Source organism: Choloepus didactylus, chromosome 21, assembly GCF_015220235.1.
Source record: "Choloepus didactylus isolate mChoDid1 chromosome 21, mChoDid1.pri, whole genome shotgun sequence".
Taxonomy (NCBI): Eukaryota; Metazoa; Chordata; class Mammalia; order Pilosa; family Megalonychidae; genus Choloepus; species Choloepus didactylus.
In genome coordinates this window covers 12,047,718-12,071,585 of record NC_051327.1, presented here as the reverse complement: position 1 = coordinate 12,071,585, position 23,868 = coordinate 12,047,718, and the positions used below count along the sequence as shown (strand labels likewise).

Sequence of the window (23,868 nt, the reverse complement as noted above, 5' to 3'; positions counted from 1 at the left end):
ATTCCCATGGATGGTGGCTCGGTCATAGTTTTGTGAGTGAGTATATACAGAGAAGATGATGATATTGTTTCCAGCAGTACAATGGGTTACATACTCTGAAGGGCCATTCCACTAAGCTATAACATGATTCTAGATAAACAATAACAAACACAATTTTAAAACCTTGTTAGGCTCACGAAAAAGTCATTGTATCAATTAGTGTTGGCCAAGTAACAAATCACTCCCAGGAAATTTGCAAGCAAATGAAATGGGAGCATTTACCATGATAGTCACCAAAGGAATGTCTGAAGAATGTACTCCAAGAAGGAGGAAAATGACCCCAGTAGACTGTCTTAAGGCAAGAATGAATTATAAGCAAAGAAATCATAAATATATAAGTAAACCTAACCAAACATTTCTTCATATTTTAATATGAATAATGTCCTAATTTGGGGAAAAAAAGACATAATCGTAATACTGAACAGTTAGGAGGAGGTGATATGATTTAGTGATCTGAGTTCCTTGAATTTTTTGAGGGTCGGGTAAATATCTTAATATTGAATAAAATTAGATTTTGCTAAGTGTTTCAGTATCCATAGTTAAATTTCAAGAGTAAAAAGTAAAATAATAGAAATAGAGTATAATTTCCAAACCTGTAGAGAAGAACAATGAAATAAGATAATATTTCAAGAAATAAACCAAACCTCAACAATCCAAGTTAATGCAAGAAAAGAAGAAAAAGGAAACAGAGAAAGATGGGCAAACAGAAAGTACAAAGAGAGATGGTAGAAATAAGTCCAAATATATTTTTAATCACAATAAATATAAATGGACAGAACTCTCCAGTGAAAAGACAGAGATTGTCATGTGAATTTTTTTAAAAAATCCAGAGTATTTTGTTTTCAAGAGACCCATATAAAACATAAGGGTAGGAAAATGTTGAAAGTAAAAAGATGGCTATATGACAGGCAAATTCTGAAGAGCAGAAAGCTAGAGTAACTACATTATTATCAAACAAAATAGCCTTTCAAACATAATGTATTATTTAAGATGAACAGTGCCATTTTATGATGATGAAAGATTCAATTCATCAGGAAGATAGAATAGTTCTTAATTTGTATGCACCTATCAAATCTTTAAACTTAAGAGTTATCATATGACCTGGGAATTCTTCTCCTAGATATTTACCCAAGAAAATTGAAAGCATATGTCCACTGAAAAAAACATGTATATATGATACTTTTGAAGGCATCATTCATAATAGCCAAAAAGTGGAAACAACTCAAACATCCATCAGCTGCTCTCACTTAATAGACAGTGGTCAAGACAAGGAGATGAGACAGACCCCATAACTTGAAAGAAGTAAAGCATATGAATCCAAGTTGCTCTAAAGACTTGAGACGGGGTCTGAAAGAGTTAGAGAAGACGTTGTGGAAGAGAGAGTTGCACCAACTCCCAGGAAGGTTGAACCCAGAATGTTCTAGAAGAAGGCAGATAAATAGCATCTCCATGCTGGGAAACAGCTGAAGCAAAGTCCTGGAGGCGGGAAAGCCTGTGGAACAGGGATAGGGCAGGGAGCAGAAGTCCTTAAGGAGGTAGCACGGGGTCTCAATGTCAGAGTCGGGGAGCAGTGGCTCAGAAGGGTACCATGAAATCTTCCTGATCTGGGACTGGGACAAAAAGGGGGTTGGTTTGATGTCAGGGCCCAGCACACACCAGCCTCCTGCCTTGCTATGGGGAAGTAGGTGTGAGATCTATTGAACTTGTTTCCTCTACCAACTACCCTAGACCACAGTTCCCTCCCCCTCCCTCCCTCATAAAGGAATCCAGGAGGAGGTCCCCTGCTACTTCCCTACTTGGCTAGGCCAGCTTAGCCTATGCAAATGGTCAAGCCTTTTCAGAGTCTGAGAAACCACATTGCACCTGAAAGAAAATCCCACCCAGGGCCCTTGTCATCTGCCCCTGCCCACCCTGGCGCCCACTGGTCCTGGGGCTGACATTTAGTCTTCGCAGCTTCTAGCAACCCAAGATGCATTGTCTTCACGCCCTGCCAGACCTCAGAAAGGAGAACCTCTAACTCCCAGTGGCATTTAGCTCCACTTTAAACATCTGGGTCACAGATATGCTCAGTTAATTAATGTTCTTAGAGCTGCTCATTTGCCTGCTGGATAATAGATTGATTCATGATTTCAGTAAGCAGCTGTGTATATCTTTCCCCCAAACATAAAGGCAGCTCGCTGTCATTCATCACTTTGCATTTGATGCATTTAAATATATTCAGGCAAACGTTGTTGAAGGAGGGCGAGGGAGGGTTTTGGATTTTCTTACCATTTTGCCTCTGACAATTACTCTGATTCGGAACTAATTTGGGTTTAAAGCACATGTTAACCGCATCTCTCTCAAGGACACTTAATAAACTCCCTGTCACTTGTTTCAAAAGGGAGCAGGCAGCTGCCTCTTTGGGGATCAAAGCAGAGGGGCTTTCCCCAAGGAGATGAGAACCCAACGCACGCAGAGGATCTCATCACCCAGAGAAGAGCCATTTGTGTGCCATGCAGAGCTGTCTTCTTGCTTCATTCCTGAGCAGAAGCACTCAGGCTCTCTGGAGGAAGCCAGGATCACCCACAAAAGCCGGGAGGAGGCCCCTTTGTCAGTGGGCCAGGGCAGCCAGCTCATCGGGTGTCCGGGGACCCAAGGAGGGAGGCCAGGAACCCAGGTGTCTCCAGTCTCAGTTTCCTCATCTGTGGAATGGGGAATGTAATAGACCCTGTGCCGGTTTGAATGTATTGTGTCCCCCAATCTAGTGTGGGCAGAATTAGTGTTGATTAGATTGTAATTCTTTGAGTGTTTCCATGGAGATGTGACCCACCCAACTGTAGGTGATAACTCCGATTGGATAATTTCCATGGAGGTGTGGCCCTGCCCATTCAGGGTGGGCCTTGATTAGTTTACTGGAGTACTATATAAGCTCAGATAGGAGGACTGAGCTTGCTACAGCCAAGAGGGACACTTTGAAGAATGCACAGGAGCTGAGAGAGGAGCTGCAGATGAGAGACAGTTTGAAGACGGCCGTTGAAAGCAGATTCTTGCTCCGGAGAAACAAAGAGAGGAACATCCTGGGAGAAAGCCATTTTGAAACCAGAATTTGGAGCAGACACCAGCCACATGCCTTCCCAGCTAACAGAGGTTTTCCAGACGCCAATGGCCAGCCTCCATTGAAGGTACCCGATTGTTGATGCGTTACCTTGGACACTTTAGGCCTTAAGACTGTAACTGGGTAACCAAATAAACCCCCTTTTATAAAAGCCAATCCGTTTCTGGTATTTTGCCTTCCGGCAGCATTACCAAACTAGAACAGACCCCATCCCAGAGGGGTGTTGTGAAAACTACATTATTTACTATCAGCTCAGTGCATAGAAAGGATGCACAATGTGCCTTCTATACATCAGCAGGTTTTATTTTTATTTTTTAATGACTCACGCCCCTACCTCCTGCCCCCTCTCCCCTGCTGCTCTGCTCCCCCCGCAGCTCGCCCGCTTCACCAAGGAAGGCTTCCTGCACCTGGGAGCCCTGGGCACCACCACCCTCCTCCCCGACACCCGCTGCCTGGTGGACAACGCGAAGAGCCGGCTCCCCCAGCTTCTCGACTGTGACAAGGTCAAGAGCAGCCTGTACAAACGCTGGAACTTCATCCAGGTGGGTGTTTCACGGGACAGGGCCAGCTCCCCAGAGTCAGGGGTGGGGGGCGCTGCAGGCCATGAAGGCGACTCTGGCTTCCCCCTGGGTCTCCAGCAGGGAGCAGCACAAGCCTGGGTCCTCCCAGCCCTGGGTCTGGCTCTTGGACCTACAGTGGTTCTGGGGGGATTTCGGAGGGACACAGCCTTCCTGAGGCCTACCCTCGCGTGGGGGGCTGGGTTGGGGTCTGGTAAGTCTTGAGAGGGCAGTGAGGGGGTAATTCCTTAAGTCCACAGCTGGCAGAGCTGAAAAAGTCAGACCTCAAGTAGCCCAGAAAGTTCCCCCATCTGCCTGCTTCCCACCGCCAACCCTGCCAACGCACCCCCTCTGGTTCAGCCCCCCAGAGTTGATGAAGCTTATTTATTTTCTGACTTCAGGGGCTCCAAAGGAGGCCCCCATGATCTTCCTTCCTGTTCAAAGAATTTTGGTGGGATCGGTTCCCCATGAGAAGCCATGTGCCTGGAACCGTTAAGCCTGCTTCCTTTCCACCCTCCCTCCCTTACGCCCACCTTGGCTCCCTCATTCCCTCTCTCCCTCGCCTCCCTCCCTTTCTCATTTTACCCCTCTCCTTGCAGAATGGAGCCATCATGAACAAGGGCACGGGGCGCTGCCTGGAGGTGGAGAACCGCGGCCTGGCTGGCATCGACCTCATCCTCCGCAGCTGCACGGGACAGAGGTGGACGATTAAGAACTCCATCAAGTAGTAGGAAGGAACTGGGGGCCCAGAGCCTGGCCCCCAGGACGGGGTCTGTCTGTCCTCCGGAGCAGCCACACGATGGGGGGACAGCAAGGGGCAACCAGGTGCTGGCTCGGTGGGCCTTGGGGGCTTCTCCAGGGCAGCTCGGGGCCCCAGATGGAGACTTGATGTCCCCATCAGGCTCCAAGTGGCCCTCGAGGTGCCTGCACCCGGGAAAAGCCCCCCGAGCCCTTCTCTGGGAAACCAGGAGCTGGGTGTTCTGCAGCCCGGCTGTGGACCTGGCACAAAGGAGTGAAATCGTCCACATCTCCTCCTTGTCATCTTCCCACCCCAGTGTCAGAATCTGGGACTGGAAGGGCCCCCTCCTCTTTCCCATCTTTTGTAACAGCAACAGCTTCTGCACCCAACCCCAGCCCTAAACAAATGGGAAGGGAGGACTCCAGCTACTTCCTCAACCCCCTACCCCTTCACCCCTGCTCAGAGGAGGCAACGAGGCCCTGGTCCTCAGTTTCCTCCGAGAGGCTGCTTTTGCCCGGACGCCCATCCACAACCCCAAGGCAGCCACCGCCCCCAAACCTTTCCATCAGGGCAGCTTTGGTGGCTACAGCTCTGGGTTTTTCTAGATCCTTCCTCTTCTGGTCACCTGGGCACTAGGCTCCTTGTGCCTGGGTTGGCTCTCCTGCCTGTGTCAAGAAGGAGCCAGAGACGGAGAGGCTGAGCAAGTGGTCTAAGCTGGGAGGTGCCCAGGGTTGGGTCCGGGCTGGTGCTAGCCCTGCCTGCCCGGGCACCAGGGAGCCTTGACTTGCCGTGACTGTGATGGGAGAGCAGCGAGAGGCCTCTGCCTGGAGCCCCGGGGCCGACGCCAGCACAGCAAACGGGACGGGGAACCCAGAAGATGCTCCGTGTCCATCTCATTTTGCACCAACTCTGCTGGCTGACGGGAGAAGGCAGTCGTTTCCTCTCTTAAGAGTAATAATTTTTTTCCGATTGCCCTCTGGTTAGGGTGCACTTATAAATCAGAGTTAATATATGGCCGTGTGTGCATGCACTGGCGTGTGTGTGCCTGCGTGACGTGTGTGGCAGGGTGTGTGTGGCTGTGTGTGTGTGTGTGTGCATGCACGTGTGTGTGAGTCTGAGCGTGTGCATCCGAGTGTGTGTAGAGCAGACCTAGATGCGTTGCCTTGGGCTTGCCGCTTCATTGCTCGCCTCGATCCGGTCAAGGCTGCTGAGAAGCCCGGTGGGGCTGGCAACGTGTCACAAGCATCACAGGCCAACCCGCAGGCCTGGAGGCCTTGGGTCAGCCTTGCCCCGTGCGGTACCCCAGACGGGAAGGCTGTCTCTTCTGCCAGTGACCATCTATCTCCCTTCCTCATGCCGTCCCTGGAACCCAGCCCTGTAGTTGTCCAGTTTGGGGTACACAGTGTCTCATCCGGTGGCCTCTGATTGATGATCATCCTCCTTCCCCATCACCCACCTTGTGAAATAAACACATGTTAGCACTTCCCAAGGCAGCCGTGTGTGCTTCTTGATTCTTCCAGAACCCAGGGCTGGGGAGGGGAGTTCCAGCCACCTGGCAAGTGGCTTCTGTGGTTTGGGGAGGTTTAGTCTTATGTTAAAGACAAGAAGCCCAAACAGTGTGGGGCTGAGACACAGCCAGCCTGCCCGGGCTCATGCCTTTGACATTTAGTGCTCGTGACTGACCCTTTCATTCACCCAGGTTGGAAAGGTCAGGCTGGTGCAGAAAGCTGGAAGGACAATAAGTATGGAGGGGTGGCCTCGTCCGGGTGTACTGGCCCACACCCCACGACCTCCCTGTGGAGACATCTGCCTCCTGGATGTTCATTTCCAAGTGAAATCCTAAAAGGCCCCCCCAGCCTTTTGTGATGAGAACGGGCATGGAGAGAATCAGCAGGAAGTACCCTGGGCTATGACAGCCCCGTTTTCTAGGGTAAAGAAATTGGAATACCTTTGAGTAAGCCAAGAAGGCCCATCTCCTTGGGCCTCACACAACACCTAGATGTACATATCATTTGCCATTTTCCCTTTGGGTTACATGGCACATCAGGGGAAAGTGCCGCTGTTTGTAGTGAGGCGTTTGTCCCACTGAAACATCAGAGACTTAGGAAAACTGTGCAGTGAAAGGAGCTAAAATCTGCAGGTTACCACCCGGGGTGGAGTGAGAGACCGCGATGGCATTACAGGATGGCACTTCGGCAGGTGTCCGGCCTTGATTGAGCCCTTCTGCCTCCTTGTGTGGGTCTTAAAGTCAAGGTTTGAGGAAGGCAAACTCCCACTTTACTGTTGGTGGAGACTTGGGCCCCAAATCCCGATGAGGAGCTCCACTGGGCCTAGGTGTAGCTCCTTTATCTTCCAGGATAAAGGCTAAACAGCCTCAAACCAAAGCAGCCATAAGCCCAGCCCTGTTCCTCCACACCCACGCCCACATCCACGTCCACCCAGAGGGGGGGAGAGCCCACCCTCCAGGGCTGCAGGAGAGAGAGAGCGTGCTCACTGCACTTCTCCCAAAGCCCCCTTCTTCGCCTCCTGGACATCAGGATGTGCCACACCAGAGTGGGATGTGATGTCTGGGTTTGCTGGTGTATGCTGTGTGGTGGCAGGTGCTGGTTGAAGGTCTGGGAGGCTCTTTCTCTGCAAGCACCAGTGCACAAGCCCTAAGTCCCTGCTCCAGCCCTTGGTTCCAGTGTCCCGGAAACCTGGGGGCTGGGGGGGGGGGGTCCCTTCGTGTCAGCCCTCACCTGGGTTGGGATCCCTGGGGAGACAGCAGAGCTGGCGGTCAGCATCCTCTTAGCCCCACTGGGTCCCACGTGGGCCTGATGGAGGTGGGAATGGCAAGACAAAGGACAAGAGTTAATGGAGCCAGAGAGAGGAAGAAAAAAAAGAAAAGAGGAGCAGCGGCCTGGGGGAGCCTTTGGTCCCAGGCCCTTTAGGGGAATTTGAAACTTCACAATAGCTCCCATCTCTGCAGGAGGACAAGTTAAATGAGGTTTCCAGCTAGAAGCAACAAGTACGAGGAAAAGTTCAGGCTCCATAAACCAAATGCTGGAAGTTGACACCATCTACAGTGTGATAAGTGACAGATGGTTTCCCAGGTCTCACCCTCAGCTTTGTCCCAGAGGTGGGGACCACACAGCAGAGGTGGCTGCCTTCTGACCACCTGTGTCACCGTCCCCCCTACCCAGTCCTCTCCTCTCACACTGACCTCCCACCATCCCATCTTGTGAGCACTTCTTTCTCTTTTCTCTAATAATTTTTTTTCTCAATTTCTATGACAAAAAAAAAAAAAAAAATACATCACAGATGGTGTTCCTGTTAACCGTCCAAGCCATCAAAACCGGTGCTCTGAATTTATGTCTCTTATTTCTCAAATGTTTCCTTTATAGTTTCACTTATTCTGGTGACTTGGAATTTCATCACGGGGTGGCAGGAGAAGGAGGAGGCTGAGAAAGCACAATTTGGGCCAGGAGCCACCATCTTTAGCCATGCCAAGCATTCTTCTTGGATAGAAGCCTTTCTTTTTATGCCATCTGATTTTTTCCCACTAATCTTAAAAAAATACCCCGATTTCATAAATGCTGAAAGTGAGGCGCAGGCAGAGGAGGCGGCTCTCCCAGGGCCGTCCACTGAGCTAGCTGCCCCAGCTCTGCACACCTTTTCCCCCTCATTACACTTTGCTGGAGAGTGCTGGTTTGAGAAGGGCTGGGCCACAGCCGGCAGGCACAGGGGCTCCGAGGGGCTGGTCGAGCCGGCGCAGGAAACCAGGTGGCCCACGTGTGCCCGGAAGCCTGGGAACAGGCCAGGTGGCCGGGCGGAGGCTCCTGTCCCCACTCACAGCCCATGTGTCAGCCTCCTGTTCCCATGTGAGCTCCTGATCAGCTGTTGGGCTGGCAGCCTCAGCAACTAACCAGCTGCCCCTTCCATTTCCCAAACCCCTGATCTCTTGGCTGCTCAGCTCTCTCACAGGTTTTCTGGAGCTGAGTTTGGGAGATCACTGATGGACCTCAAACTCCAGAGATGCATTTCAGGTCAGTTCTACAAATAAATACAACACCTCTCCTGTAGTTTGCTCTTTAAGGCTTCTTAAGGGAGGGAGGGAGGGAGGGAAGGAGGCAAAGGAAAGAAGGAAGCAGATAGAGCTAAAATACACCAAGCCAGTGCAAGGCTCCAGGGTGACCAGATGGCTGTTGTGGTCTTTGCCCTTTAGAAGCTCATATTTGAGAAAAGAAAATAGATACAATGTATTGGGCGTTCCCACCCCTAGAATCTGGGAAGTCATGGAATGGGGACGACACCAACTGGCATGAGTGGGTGTCTAGGCAGAGTTCACTTAGTGTTCTGTCCCCAAAGAGGCTCCTGCTGATGGATGGACCTGGCAAGCCTGGTTGTCAGCTTAACTTTGTCCTCTCTCCACTGGCATGGGCCCCCCATCCCACCTGCCTAAACACAGAGAGCCAAAAAGGGGAACAAAGAACACCAAACAGGAATCACTGATGCCATGGGTCAGCCCAAAGCACAGGAGGCAATTATTATCACCATTCTTAATAGTCATAGGAATCCTATTACTCCAGGATCAAAATATCAGCTAACCCACCCTCCCATAGACTGTCCACCCACCTGTCCAGGCAGCCATCTGGTATGTTTGATGCCCAAGATGTTCTAGGGACAGAAAAGCTCTTTCTGACTGTAAGTCAAGCAAAGTCTGAATCCAGTGACCTCTGAGCATCTCCAGCCCTCTAGTGCTTTGAAAACAAGACTAAGCCCTTTTACTGTTTGACACGATTAACTGCCCATGAAAATCTACAGCCTGCTTTAGAGTCGGGGCACTTCCTTTAAGCTTGTAAGTTAGAGAGGTTGTAACCAGTAGAGAAAACAACCTATAGTCCACTGGTAACAACACTATTTCATCCAGTGGGCAGAGTTCATTTCTGACCCCTGCAGAAATGGTTAACTTTTCTGGCCAGGAAAGCCATTTCCCTCTTGTCAGAAGATTAGGCATATATTGTTGAACATTTTTATCTAGCGTTTCTTAAGTAATATATGGAATCCTTTTAAAGGAAAAAAATACTCACAGACCCTCAGGGTTGATCTGATTTATTTTTTAAGATAATGTTTCTCAAAGATGTATAAACATTAAATGGTTTTGTCACAGGTCTACTACAACTATAAAATAAAAGAAATTTACAAGTAAATAAAATAAATTGGCAAAGCCAATAAAATGGAAATGAACAGCATTAATTTAACCTGGTGGCAATGTTGTTTGCTGACACAAAATTGCTGCTTCTGATGTGAACATGGCATCCACTGGTCTAGCACAATTTTTCTGTGCCTCATGATACCTCAATTCTCCCACTTTTCTGTACTCAGAGTATTTTGGAACACTTATTCACCGTTCCTTCATTCAAGGCGTTTATTGAGTATCTACCATCAGTCGTCCAAGGTGTGGCTAAGAATACAATAGAGAGCAAAGAAGAAAGGGACCCTGTTCCCCGGGAATTTATAGGGAATTTATAATTCGTGGCTTCCCCGAGAGTCAAACTCATCTAAATGGAATTCTCCACTCTCTTCTTCTCTTTAACCTGATTGTAGAAGAACCTTGCTATTATAAGCATAAATGCAAACACATGTCCGGAAATCACATTCAGTACTAAAGTGCCCATCCCGATAATCTAGAATATGCTAGATTTTTTAAGACAATGATCCAAATGAGGACTCAAAATTTTCAAATCTTGTAGACATCTCATGAGTGTAGGAGTCAGAGGACCCCCGGGTGCCCTGAAGCTCCAGTTGGAGAAGCACAACTTCACATTTACCCGTCCTTCACCTTGTTCAACAAGGAGGTAGTGCCGACACACCAGCAACAGTTTTCATTTCCATGGGATAAAAAAGTTACTCCCACTGGGGGTTGTTTCAACTCTTCTTTGTCTTCCTTTAGCTCAGCTTTTTGTCAAGCCTGGCTTGAGAAAATATGTGGAAAGGAACAAAACCTCATAACTGAAGACCACTGCATTTTTCCTTTCAATGTGCACAGCTCTGGAGCAAAAGTTTGTTGGACAGGCCATTGGAGAGCGTTGGTACAAGTGAGGTTTAGAGATTCTTATTGTATTTTCCCATCACTGACCGTGCTAATCCTTTCATGGAATACGTAGTTCATAGTGGCAAGCGCTCTGCCCGCTCCCTCTGTCCTGAGAAGCTGGATTCTCATCCAATGTGCAGCTAATTACCCACACGTGCAAAAGCAGGAAAGAAGAGGCTTCCAGCACAAACGTTGCAATAGGCAATGGGCAAATTTTGCTCATCAGCTGAACCTCGGATATTGAGATTTCCACAGACACAGGGTGCTTATAATCCAACCATGCAGAGAGCAAAAACAAGAAGGTCCAGGCTGCTCAGTTTTAAAAATGTTCCCCAAACTTTTTGCCCTGGAAACCACATAAAGAAGAAAGACACTTCTCAATCCTAAACCAAAGCACCAAGCCAAGTTTCTGGACCAAAGTTCACATCTCTGAATTTCTCTGGATTACAAACCACAACCTTTGCAATTCCAAACTCATGATACATGAGTTAAAGTTTGCCTATACACCTTACTCTTATGAGAAAGGCTTAGAGAACAAAGAGTTTAAACAAAAAGCTATTTAATTGCACAACTTCCTTTTAAGTGCATCACACCCCCTCCCTTCACATGCATCCCACCACTCTGCCATTTATCCCCACTTCTTAGATGCTCTTTGGAGAGTGTCCCCCACCTGGGGCTGACGTTGAAACAAGCAGAAAGTTCTGGTGCAGGTGTGACTTGCATTTCCTTGCCACTTATCTATAATTCAGATTCCCTTTTTCCCTTTGCCCTGCAATGCTCAACTCTAGCCTACCAGGAATAGGCCTCAATTAATGAGGTTCCAAGTGTTTCTCAGTGCTGTTTCCAGAATTCCTTTGGAGGATGGAATTGCAGCTCTGGGTCCTGGAGGGAACCTGCATTTCTTTCTGGCAAGTTCGAATGAAGTTCTAATCAGCAGCCAGTTTAGGGCACCGTGTTTGGCACAAAGGAGGCTCCAGTCAGAGGAAACGGGCTCTCTGCAGGAGACTGAGGACAGAGAAAGCCTCATTCCCTGTCAGCTCAGTGCTCCAGCCTTCCACAGCCATCTTCTCCACTTTCCCAGCTCTCCCAGCACAAGCAACAATATCCCAGAGGTGTCATGTTCAACAGAGCCTAACTCATAACTGGGGGAAAGAAATGTGAGTTGTGACAGCTCAGTGAAAGAAAGCTGCATCTCTGACGAGGAAATAGTGCTTTGGATTGTTGTGGTGGGAGTTGTTTTTGTTTTTTGTAAGTTCTCTGCTTTTAAAAATCTTTCTCACCTCCAAAGAATTATCCAGAGGGGCAAGGAGGTGAGTGCTTCAATCAAGTACAAGGAGGGTTTTGGTTTTCTTCTTCTTGTGTTTTTGTTGTCGCTTTCCCTGGATTTCTGGAGGTGGTGACTGGCTTCTTGTTCAGGCTGGCACTAGCCGCTGATGCTTGGTGAGCCATAGCTCGTGGGCCACAGCCAAGCCCTATGCCTGGGAGTGGCAAAGAAGAACGCAGTCATCACCTTTATCAACTACCAGCTCTTGGTATCTGAGCACTTACTATGTGCTAAGCACATCCGCTCTTTTAATTCTTCCAGTGACCTCATGGGCAGGTGCTGTTGATTTCCCAGCTCAGAGAGATTAATAACCTGTCCTCACAGCTCATGTCTGTAAGGGGCATGTTTGCATTTCAGAGCCCAGTCTCAGTCAAAATCTTTTCTCCATACCACCATGCTACACTGCATCCCCAGCTGGCCTTGTCCTGCAACCTCTGCTCTAGTATGAAAACCTTAGACACAAGAGGTGGCAAAAGTCTGGAGCTTCCGGACACAAACCGCTACGAGAATGTGTCTAGCAGCTATCATGACCCTAAGACAATAAAGGAACAGTGATTCACTGAGTTGATTTATCAAGCCCGTAGGACCTGGGAGATCCTTCATCCCAAGGAAACCATTGCTGATTTAGAACAGCCAAGGGCTGCCTGCAAACCCCAGGTTCCCACCTCAACCTTTTGCTTCCCCCTTTTCAGCTTGAACAAATGCATAAATTGAGAACCCGTAAGAAAGAGTGAGGGAAATAGTACAAGGATTCCCCAGCTGGCTAGGAAAAGAGCAGTCTATTTTCCTGCATAGGAGAGTCATCTTTTATTTTGGTAAATTACAAATGAACTGATGGTTCATTAAAGAAAAGTGAGATAATACAGGTGAGTAATAACAGGAGGACAGTGTTGCTAGTCCCACCCTCCAGTGAGGCCCAAACCATTGCTCATGCCAGTATGAACATCCTTCCTACTTCTTCCTTGCATGTAGATACATGTGAATTCATACAGGTAATACATGACAGGGTCATGACACAACTACATGTAATGGAATAATCAACTTCCTAGCATTTCTGATGTGTGCTAGGGGAGACATGGCTTAGCTGGCATGTCTAAGTGGGATAGGCCTTATTTAATAGCGAGCTGAATATGGGTCATTGGTCTCCAAAAGAAGCTAGTGGAATCTGGAAGAGGACCTGACAGGATAGAGGTAGCCCCGCCACCCTGGAGTCCATTCAAAGGAGAGCTGCTGGTGGGTAATGACTCTGGAAATCATATTGTCTTATTGGAGAATGCAAGTGTGCTGAGCTTGGAGGAGACCCAGGAGGGGCATGGACATCTCCTTGAAGAGCCAGTGGGCCATGGGGAGCTGGAGGTGGAGAACATTGGGTGGGAGACTATTCTGGTTTGAAACTGTTATGGACCCCAGAAGAGCCATGATCTTTTAATCCAGTCTTGTTGGGTGGAACCTTTGATTGAATGTTTCCGTGGAGATGTGACCCACCCAACTGTGGGTGAGTCCTTTTTGATTAAATTATTTCCATGGAGGTGTGACCCTGCTCATTCAGGGTGGGTCTTGATTAGATCACTGGAGTCCTTTAAGAGATCTCAAGGATTGAAGGAGCTCAGAGAAGCTGTGAGAGATATTTGGAGAGAAGCTAAAATATGTAATCGAGAGTTTGCCCCCAGGAGAAGCTAAAAGCTGACACAGACCAGATGCTTGGAGATGCTTGGGGACACTTGTAGATGCTGACAGAAAGGTGTTTGGAGATGCTACCCTAAGAGATACAGCCCAGAGTTTGCCCCAGAGAAGCTAAGAGAGGATCCCCAGATGCTTAGAGAGAAATGTCTCAAGAGAACCAAGCAGAGAGCTGAGAGAAGCTAAGTGAGACAGAAGTCCAGAGACATTTTGGAGACAGCCATTTTGATGCCAGAACCTGGAAGCAAAGGACCAGCAGACACCAGCCACGTGCCTTCCTAGATGACAGAGGTGTTCCAGACGCCATCGGCCTTTCTTCAGTGATGGTATCCTCCTGCTGATGCCTTGGTTTGGATGCTTTTATGGCCTTAGAACTGTAAATTTGTAACTGAATAAATCCCCTTTTAAAAGCCAATACATTTCTGGCATTTTGCATAATGACAGCTTTAGCAAACCAGAACGGAGATGCTCTGGATTTGTTCTCTATGACCCAGAGAGTCAGAATGGAGCCAAATGGGTGGAAGCAGACTATGGACTCGGGTTCATTGTAAGAACTGCTTTCTGAAAGAGCTGTCCATCCAAAGCTGGGAAGGAACATCCCAGCAGGGAGGGAGTTCTTTTCCCTGGAAAGATTCAAGGGGAGGTAGGTGCATTTAATGTTAACTGCCAGCCCTAGGCTTATCTGACTTCCCTGTTCCTAGATAAACCCTTTTGCTGGCTCCCTGTCCCAGCCTCCAGGTGCTGGGAGAATGGGAGCTGTGTGCTCAGGTGACAGAACTGGATGTCAAAAGAGCTTCTTTTCATGAAGATGCTCATGACAGCCGGGGGATGAAAGTTATATTTGTTATATGTCACTTTTGAAGATGGAGACTGGACTTGACAGTTCATAGTTTATTTAACTGGATGACTCACAAAGTGAAAAATAAAGCATACCATTTTCTCTCAACATGATTTAATATTTAATCATAGGCAAAGTCAAGATGTGCATTCCCAAGACTTTTGTTTCAAGAAAATGTAATAGGCATATTTTAGGTCTAGCAATGAGAGAAAAAGAAACTGTTACAGACTCATGTACTTTAAAAAACTGGCTTCTGGGAAAAGACAAATCTCAGGCAAAAGAATTCCAAATAAATTATGTAGATACCTGTGCTGGTTTGGATGTATTATGTCCCCCAAATCTCCATGTTCTTTGATGCAGTCTTGTGTGGGTAGGCATATTAGTGTTGATTAGGTTGGAACCTATTGATACAGAGTTTCCATGGAGATGTGACTCAATCAACTGTGCAAACTGAGCAAGACTTTTGATTGAATAATTTCCATGGAGGAGTTGTCCCACCCATACAGGGTGGGTCTGAATTAAATCACTGGAGCCATATAAAAAGCTGACAAACAGAAGGAACTCAGAGCAGCTGTGAGTGACATTTTGAAGAGCAACTGAGACAGGCATTTTGAAGAAAGCACAGGAGCTGAGAGAGGATCTGGAACACAACTCGGGATCAGCAGATGCCAGCCACGTGCCTTCCCAGCTAACAGAGGTTTTCTGGACATCATCGGCCATCCTCCAGTGAAGGTACCCTATTGTTGATGCCTTAGCTTGGACACTTCTATGGCCTTAAGATTGTAACTTTGTAACCAAATAAACACCCTTTATAAAAACCAATCCATTTCTGGTGTTTCGCAAAGGGGCAGCATTAGCAAACTGGAACAATATCCCCATCCTGCAGGAGGTGGATTGTAACTCTCCACTCCTTAGATGGACTTCCAACGAGTACATATGGGGTGGGGGAAGTAGCTTTGTAGTGGAGAAACCTGACAAACACTACCTCAGCTGGGTGATCAGCATCAATATCAGCAGTGATAAGTCATGTTGATAGGATGTATCCTTGATACGATGTGATGAAAATGACACTTTACCTCTGTGGTCTTCCTCCCCAAAAACTATGGCCCCAGTCTAATCATGAGAAAAACATCAGACAAATTCCAACAGTGGGCAACCTACAATACCCTTGTCCAATATAAGTCAAAAACCGTCAAGGTCATCAAAACAAGGAAAGTCTGAGAAAATGGCACGGCCAAGGGAAGCCTGAGGAGACATGAAGAATAAATGTAATGTGGTGTCCTTGATGGGATCTTGGAACAGAAAAATTCACATTAGGTAAAAATTAAAAAAATAAAGTATGGACTTTGTTAGTAATAATATATTAATATTGGCTCATTAATTGAAACAAATGTATCATCCTGATAATCCTTGCAATAAGAGGAGAAATGTGTGGGTACGTGGGTGGGTGTAATATGGAAACTCTCTTTCCTGTCTTCTCAAACTTTCTATAAGGATTTTAGATTCTACACATCTAAAAATACTCCAAAAAATAAGATCTACAAAATGAAAGAAAAAAGAAAAATAAAGTGTTCTGAAGGCATTAACTCCCCCAATCTTTTGAGGCAGCCCTGACCGGTTCCAGATGCCTAGGTCTGGAGTGGCCATCCATCTGCCCAGGAGATGTCATGGCCACTCTTACCTGCAGCCATTATTGGCTATAACAAAGGAGCCAGTGGCCTGGGGGCATTCTTTTCAGCAGACCCATAAAAGTGCAATGGTACTGACAGTTTAGTCAATACCATTAATCGCTATTATGGAAAAGCCCAATTGGGATTGGATCTGCGGGAATCCATCTTTTGCTCCCTTAGGGAGTAAAAGGCCTGTGCCAGGAACTTGCTGTCCTGCCTACCCAATTTCCCCTTCTTTGGTAAAAGTCTCTGAATTACTATGTGCAGCAATGTGCCCAGCTAGGAAACTACATTTCCCAGCATCACTTGCAGTAGGGTTGGCCAATGAGAGGTCAGTGAGATCATCTGGGGTCAGTGAGATCATCTGGGAATGCTGGATTTAGCTGGAAGCTATTCCCTTTGGGCCTTGCCCCCTCCTTTTCATGCTTCCTGGAACACGGATGTGATGGCTGGAACTGCAGCAACTATCTTGCAAACTCTAAGGTGACTTTGAAAAAAGGTGCAACAGAAATATAAAAGTAACTGGGGCTCCTGAAGAAGCTGCCATACTAACCTCTGGGTTGCATCTTTAAGGATTTCTTTACACTGGAGAAAAATAAAGAGAAAAATAAACCTTTCGTTAATGCCACAGTTATTTGGGTATCTTGATATCTGCCATCAAACCTAAGTTTTATTGATCCAGAAAGAAAATTTTGGCTGATTCGGGAAACACTGTGGCCTGACATGTCTGGTGCAGTGGTTTAACACTGAAGGTGAAGGTATGGTATGATGTGGGAACCCTCTGGAGCTCATGAATTTGCAGGTGAGTTAGGAAGAAATTAACCACTGCAACATCAGCCAGGCAGAGGCCTCCTCCTGAAGTAGACCCCAAACTGTAGAATCCATGACCTGAACAGAATCAGAAATAAGAGAAAAGAAACTACCAGCCTTGTTTAGGCCACCTTGGGCCACTCAGACCCAGGACAGGATGAGAGAGGGAGGATCTGCTCATCTTGACAGGTCCTTGTGGCAATTTCAGGGTCAAGAAAGGTGACCTAGAGGAGAGGAGTCCAAGACAAGACAGAGTTCTTGGTCTCTCTGGAAAATAGGGGTGTCCATGTGACTACATTTTCCCCAATAGGATGTGAATATATGGATGAGTGTCTCTTTGAGGGGGCATTGAAGGGGTGGTTTTGCCTTGACCATTCCTGTCTCCCCTTCTGGGCCAGATGCAGAATCCACAAGGCCTTGGGAGATGGTGGGAATATACAGTGGAAGGAGACTCAGTGCCTGAAGGAATTCCTGGAGGAGACCCAAATACCAAACCAGGGTAGCTTTGTTGAACAATTACCTATTTGAGTCTATTTGTTACTGCACTTTAGTCTAAGATAGCTAAAACAAAGTCTTTTATACATTGTGTTAACTATCGATTTCTGCATAACAAATTACCCCCAAATAAAATGCCTTAAAACAACAATTTATTTCGCAGTTTCCGTGGGTCAGTTTTTGAGGGTAACTTAGCTGTGTCCCCCGCTTCAGGGTCTCTTACAGCCGGCAGTGAAGGTGTTGGCCTGGGCTGCAGGCATCTCGAGGCTCCACTGGGCTAAGATGTGCTTCTAAGCTCATGACACGGCAACCTGCTTCATCAGAGCAAGCAAGTGAGAAGCACCAGAGAGAGAAAGAAAGCCACAATACAGAAATCACAGTCATTTTTAACAATCTCAAACGTGACATTCCATTGACTTTGCCATACCCTGTTGTTAGAAGCTAATCACCAGGTCCGGAGCCCACTCAAGAGGGCAGGTTCATCTGCCAGTAGAAAGGGGTCATGAGGAGCCATTTCCAAAGCTGCCTCCCACACGTGGAACCCTCATAAGAAACCTACTTGAATAAAATGTGTAATCTAATTTGGTGAGGCCGATTTAAAGAAGGAATCTGAGACCCAGAGAGGCAAAGGATCCTGTCCAAGGTCATCAGTGGCAGGCTGAGCGCGGTCTGCGCTTGCTTCCCCGCCACCACTGAGCTGCAGGCTGTCTGATGATGTGGCAAGGGTCTGCTCACGTGGGGGCCGAAGCCAAAGAGGCTGCCGGCCTCCTGCAATCTCTGCAGATCCCCCACTTTCAGGAGCTGAGTGGGGCGGGCTCCAGCCCCAGGGAAACCCGGAAGGGAATCATGGAGGGGTGTGTGTGCGTGTGTGTGTGAGAGAGAGAGAGAGACAGAGAGACAGAGAGAAAGAGAGAGGGAGGGAGGGAGGGAAGAGGGGAGAATGGAGACAGAGAAGGAGACAGCTAGACAAGGAGAGACAGAGACACACACAAAGAAGGAATAAAAGAGAGAAAAAAAGACACGGAGAAAGACAGAGAGCAAAATAAACAGAGAACTAGAAACGGAGGCAGACAGACATTCGGAGAAAAAGGTAAAGACAGAGACAAACAGAGGCAGAAAGAGAAAGGAAGAACCCGAGCAGAAGGACAGAAGGCTGAGAGCGGGTGGAGACAGGGAAAGCGAGACCCGCAGGCGGGAGGAGAGCGGCCTGGGCCAGGGGCTCCCTGCGGCGCCCCCGTCTTTCCGGAAGGGAGGACCCGGCCGGCTGCTCTCCCCGCGGCGCGCGCCCGGCGCCCTCTGGTGGAAACCGGGGTCACGTTCCCCACCCGCGTCGGAGGGAGCCCGCACGTGCGAGGGTTGACCGGCGGCCGCCGAGGACGGAGCACAGCGGGCATGGAGGGAGAGGGGCCCGGCCGGCAGCACCCAGCCCGAGAGCTCCAACTAGCGTCCCCCAGCGGAGGCTGCTGAGGGGCCGGGTGAGGGGAAGGACGAGGTCCGGCTCTGGGGCTCCCGAGGGAGGCACCTCGGGGCAGAGCTCGGACAGGAGGGCTCCAGGGGGCGGCCGAGGGGCGGCGGCAGCGCCCCCTGCTGGCGCCCGGCGTCGCTCCCCGCGGCTTCCTTCCCTGCCGAGCGAGGGAAAGCAGAACACCCGGCGCGCGTGGCCCCCGGGAGACCCCTGGGTGAGGTCTCAGGGTTGAGGCGGAGAGCAGGTAAGAGCACACCTGAACTTCCTCCATCTCCGATCTGGCCCCCTGTCTGCTGGCGGCTGAGACCAGCTCCCCCGCAGGCTTGGAGGGACTGCGAGGTTTTTAACCCCTTCCGTGCCGCAGACCTTTGGGCAGACCCCTTTAGAATGACGTTTTAGAAACGTGCAAAATAAAATACAGAGGAAAGCAAACCACCTGTCTTGAAATACACACATACATGATATAGAAATAGGTGCCTTTTATTCACGCATTAAATATGAGATAAGCAGTGGATCTAACGACTATAACTGCAAAGCTGCACGCGTCTAAATGATACTACAAATGTCTGCAACAATAATCTGATATGAAAAGTATCTGTGATGTCTGTTTGTGAGAAAGTTGCAGGTACTTTTTTCTCTTTTCTTTTTTTATAATAGCTTTATTGAGATGCACTTTAAATACATAAAAGTCACCCTTTTAAAGTGTGCAATTTGGTGTTTTTTTATATACCCGAAGAGTTCACCATCACCACTATCTAATATTAGAACATTTTCATCACCCTATATGTGACCCCATAACCAATAGCTAACCCTTCTTTAGTGCCCCCCCCCCCTTTTTTTGTCCCGAGGAACCCAGACACTCCCTCTTCTACCCCAGAAAAACTCAGAGGCCGTGGGCACATCTCTCTTCTTCCACAAAAACCACCCTCAGCTCAGTCAGCTGCCCCCTCATGTGTGTTGGGAGAAAGCAACCTTATTTTGGAATATGGAATAATTTAAAACTTACAGGAAAGTTGCAAAATAATACAAAAATAATATAGAGAATTCCAATGTACCCCTTATCCAGATACCCAGATTTACCAACTTTTATCATTTTGCCACATTTGTCCTCATTTTGCCATTTATTAGCTATCTATCTATCTATTATTTATCCATCTATTCTCTAAACATTTGAGAGTTGGATGCACACATCATGCTCCTTCAACACTTAATTCTTCCATGCGTATTTCCTAAGAACAAGGATGTTCACTTATGATTATAGGTATTTTTATTCTACATGGTTTGGTGCATATGCTTATAATTGAAGGAAGGGCTAAATTTCATTTAGAGATGAAAGAAACTTTCTCATCCAAGTTCACAGACTCTCTGGATTCTATACACAAAGCTCTTAGGGGTCCGTGCACCTGCAGAGACAGAGTTCCTACCCAGATTTTACCTTACCCTGTCCTGGCATGATGCTGGACAGGACCTGCTGTTCTTGCAGCAGAAATGCATGAGACCACAAGTAAAAGACATGCAACAATTTAAGGGATAGACCCCCTGGTCACTAATAATAATAGTAACAGTAATACATTTTTAAAAAGAGAAGGAGGGACAAAATATCTTACGTGCCAGACACCATGCAAAGTGCTTCATCTTATCAATCTGTCCACCCCTCACCTTATAAACAGCCCAGATGACCTGAGACTATCTCACACTAGTGCTGAATTTCCTGTGTCATCTTAGCCAGTTCCCATGCCCTGGTCCCTGGAGGGGGGACAGGACACAAAGGGTTCTGGAAAAACCCAGGACCAAGTATGACACTCAGTCTGGACTTGGTCCTGAGAGCTTACTCTCCCCCATTGCTCCTTGCTCCCAGCTTCCTGGTCCTTAAGTCTTTTTCCCCACACACGGGGCCAAAGATGCTTGCTCATGTCACCTACTTTGATGACATGACTTGGCCTCAGATTGAACATTTGCCTCTCTCTTTAATTATAGTTGGGAAACACTTTATCTTCCTCTTGAATCTATGAGACTTGGCATAGCCTTTGTTCTCAGGCCTTCTTGCGGGCAGATCAGCTATGGCAGACTAGCAGGCCCTGTTGGTGCCCTACCATACCCTCCAGCCTTTCCACCTGCATGTGCTCTTCACCTGGGGGCTTGCCAAGGAAGGTCACTCTTTTCCAGCACTTCAGTCTGGAAGTACTGGGAAATGAACATCCTGCCCCAAAAGCACCCCAGCTTCCTTACCACTCAAGTGGTAAAATTCTGGGCCAGGCCATCTGTGATGGTTAGGTTCATGTGTCAACTTGGCCAGGTGATGGTACCCAGGTGTCTGGTCAAGCAAGCACTGACCTAACTGTTACTGCAAGGACATTTGTGGCTGGTTAATAAACCAGAAGGCTGCTTTATTAAATCATCAGTCAACTGGCTGCAGCTGTCACCGATTACATCAGTGAAGGGCATGTCTTCCACAATGAGAGAATTCAATCAGCTTTTAATCCAATCAGTTGAAGACTTTTAAGGGAGACAGATAGAAGACCTTCACTTTTTCTTCAGCTGACCAGCAAAGTGTTTCCTGAGGAGTTCGTCGAAGTTGCCAGTTCATTTCCTGAGGAGTTCATTGAACATCTTCATTGGAGTTGCCAGTTTGCTGCCTGCCCTACAGAATTTGGACTCGTGCATACCCACAATTGTGTGAGACACTTTTATAAATCTTATATTTATAGATATCTCTTGTTGATTCTGTTTCCCTAGAGAATTCTAACTGATACACTGGGTAGAGGCGTGGTTAAAGCCGGTCTCCCTGTTCTGGTCCTGACGGGATCTGTGAGACTGGCTCCTTCCCAGGTTTCAGAAGCAAACACTTCGGCAGTGCCATCTAGTGGGCAAAAGACAGTGTCACAACCGAGCAGATCTGCCAGCTGGAAGCTGGACACGGGCACAGTTCTTCTGAAGCCCTGGTGTTGTTGTTGGCCCCATGCAGCCCCAGGATGCCTCATGAGAGGCAGAAAACCCCACCTCACCCTATCCATCTGAGTAGACATCCTGCCTGCCCCAGCCCCCCCCCCCCAGGTGCCTCCTGCCCCATCACCCACCTCATTGCCCCAAAAGAGACCACAAGCCAGGCAGCCCCTCTGTCCATGGTGCAGGAGAAGTCAGGAATGAAGCCTCTGGACCACTCTGGGTGAAGGTTCCATTGACTAGGTTCTCGTTTGAGGGTGTTCTTTCTCTCTCAAGACTATCTGCTCTGTTAATTCATGGGATTCTGAGAGGAAGAGGGAGAGTCAGGTGTTGAGGCCGCCATCTTGGTGCAGTTCCCATGGCAGCCCAGCCCGGTGGTTTCTCACTGTACTCCGAGGATGCTGAGGATGCGCTCTTGAAGCCCAGATGCTCTCACCAGCATCCGTCCTCTCTGGGACATCATCCTTTGACACCATCCACCAGTTCATTTAAAAAATATCAGTCCCTCACAGGCTTCAGCTCCAGCCTTCATGGTCCCCAGAAGAATTTCAATCCACAAGTAGAAATTCTGAAGATTTAGTGGGTGATAGTCATATAAAGAGCCATCTCTAATTTCTTCCAATATTTTAGAGCATTACTTAAACCCTGGTGGTCAATTTGTGGTGTTGTGACCACCGAGAACCGAGAAGGAGAAGGACTTGTCTTAACCCTCTTTCCAAACAGAACAGAGAAATGCTGTCCTGGGTGGGAGAGAGCTTAGTGCTGGATGAGCCAAAGGTGACTCGGGTATACATGGGGTCACCTTGTCCTGTGCCCAGACTTCTTCTGTACCATTGGTGCCTTCACTGTCTCCATGGCCCTACAGTGGTGCCAGCGGAAACTTCTGGATTTCTGATAGGCCCCGTGTACCTCAGACTGGACACCTCATGGGTCTCCCCAGTCTGGTCTCACAGGTTGATGTAGGACCCCCTGTTGAGGGTCTGGAGGTATCTGTTCTCCCACTAAATGCCAAAGCCCTGTCTGCTTTGTCTTCCAACTCTATCTTTCCATCTTTTCCCCTCCCCATTCTCTCCTTATCTCTCCCTCACACCCCGTAACTGAAAGTGGAAAGGGGTGTTCTCCCTCCTGTGGGATGAGACCCTCCCTGATGTCCAATCCTGAGCCATCTCTGCACTTGCAGCTACAGCGAAAGTCTATATTCAGACCACCGGGCTGCACTCCTGCTATGTAAAGGGAGTTCGTTGGAATTTTGAAAAATGTTTTCTCTGTCAACAAAGCCTACAGCTGTGGTCTCCCTGTGGGCTCAGAAATAATGTGATTTTTAATAGAGAATTACACAAGGACACTTTGTTCCAGCTTCTACTCACCTTCCCTAGGTGAAGGAGATCCGGGGAACCAAGAATTAGGAATTACTGGGAATGGAAACACATTGGTTTTTTATCTAAGAAAATGTCATGCGATCCCTGGTTACACAAAATTTTGCATGTATGTCCATTTGGGGGTAAAAAGAGTTCATAGCTTTCATCAAGTTCTCAAAATAACAAATTACCAAAAGGTAAGAAAGCTGTTTTAAGGTCTCTATTTGCCTATCTCTCCTCCCCCTTTCTTTCTTTCTCTCATGCGTGCTTCCTTTTAAAAAAATTATTGTGGTAACTTATATGTAACATAAAATTTGCCATTTTAACCATTTTAATTGTACAATTCAGTGGCATTAATTACATTCACAATATTGTGCAACCATCACCACTATCCCTTACCCAGACGTTTTCATCACCCAAAACAGAAACTCTGAACTTATTAAGTAACAACTCCCTTCCTGCCCCCCGACCCCCCAGCCCCTGAAAATCTTGACTCTACTTTCTGTCTCTATAAACTTGCCTATTCTAGATATTTCATGTAAGTGGGATCATACACCATTTCTCTTTTTGTGCCTGACTTATTACACTTGACGTTAATGTTTTCAAAGTTAATCCATGCTGTAACATGTGTCAGAACCTCATTCCTTTTAATGGCCGAATAATTATTGTATGCATATACCGTATTTTCTTTATCCATTAATCTGCTGATGGACTCTTTGGTTGTTTCACCTTTTGGCTATTGTGAACAGTGCTGCTATGAGCACTGGTGTACAAGTGTCTGAG

The 23,868-nt window shown here is 47.6% G+C and overlaps 2 protein-coding genes across 3 annotated transcripts in view; one reads left to right on the top strand and one right to left on the bottom strand.

Moving 5' to 3' along the window:
- GALNT17 (polypeptide N-acetylgalactosaminyltransferase 17) overlaps positions 1-5,918 on the top strand; it is a 442,768-nt gene extending 436,850 nt beyond the window's left edge. Inside the window, exons 10-11 of one of the 2 annotated variants that reach the window (XM_037814335.1) lie at positions 3,508-3,675; positions 4,290-5,918. In XM_037814335.1, the coding sequence (XP_037670263.1) occupies positions 3,508-3,675; positions 4,290-4,418 (297 nt within the window). In that variant the 3' untranslated portion in view covers positions 4,419-5,918. The remainder of the gene's footprint in view (positions 1-3,507; positions 3,676-4,289) is intronic. The other variant, XM_037814336.1, reaches the window with a different exon arrangement.
- CALN1 (calneuron 1) overlaps positions 1-23,868 on the bottom strand; it is a 494,531-nt gene that overhangs the window by 28,743 nt on the left and 441,920 nt on the right. The window lies entirely within an intron of this gene.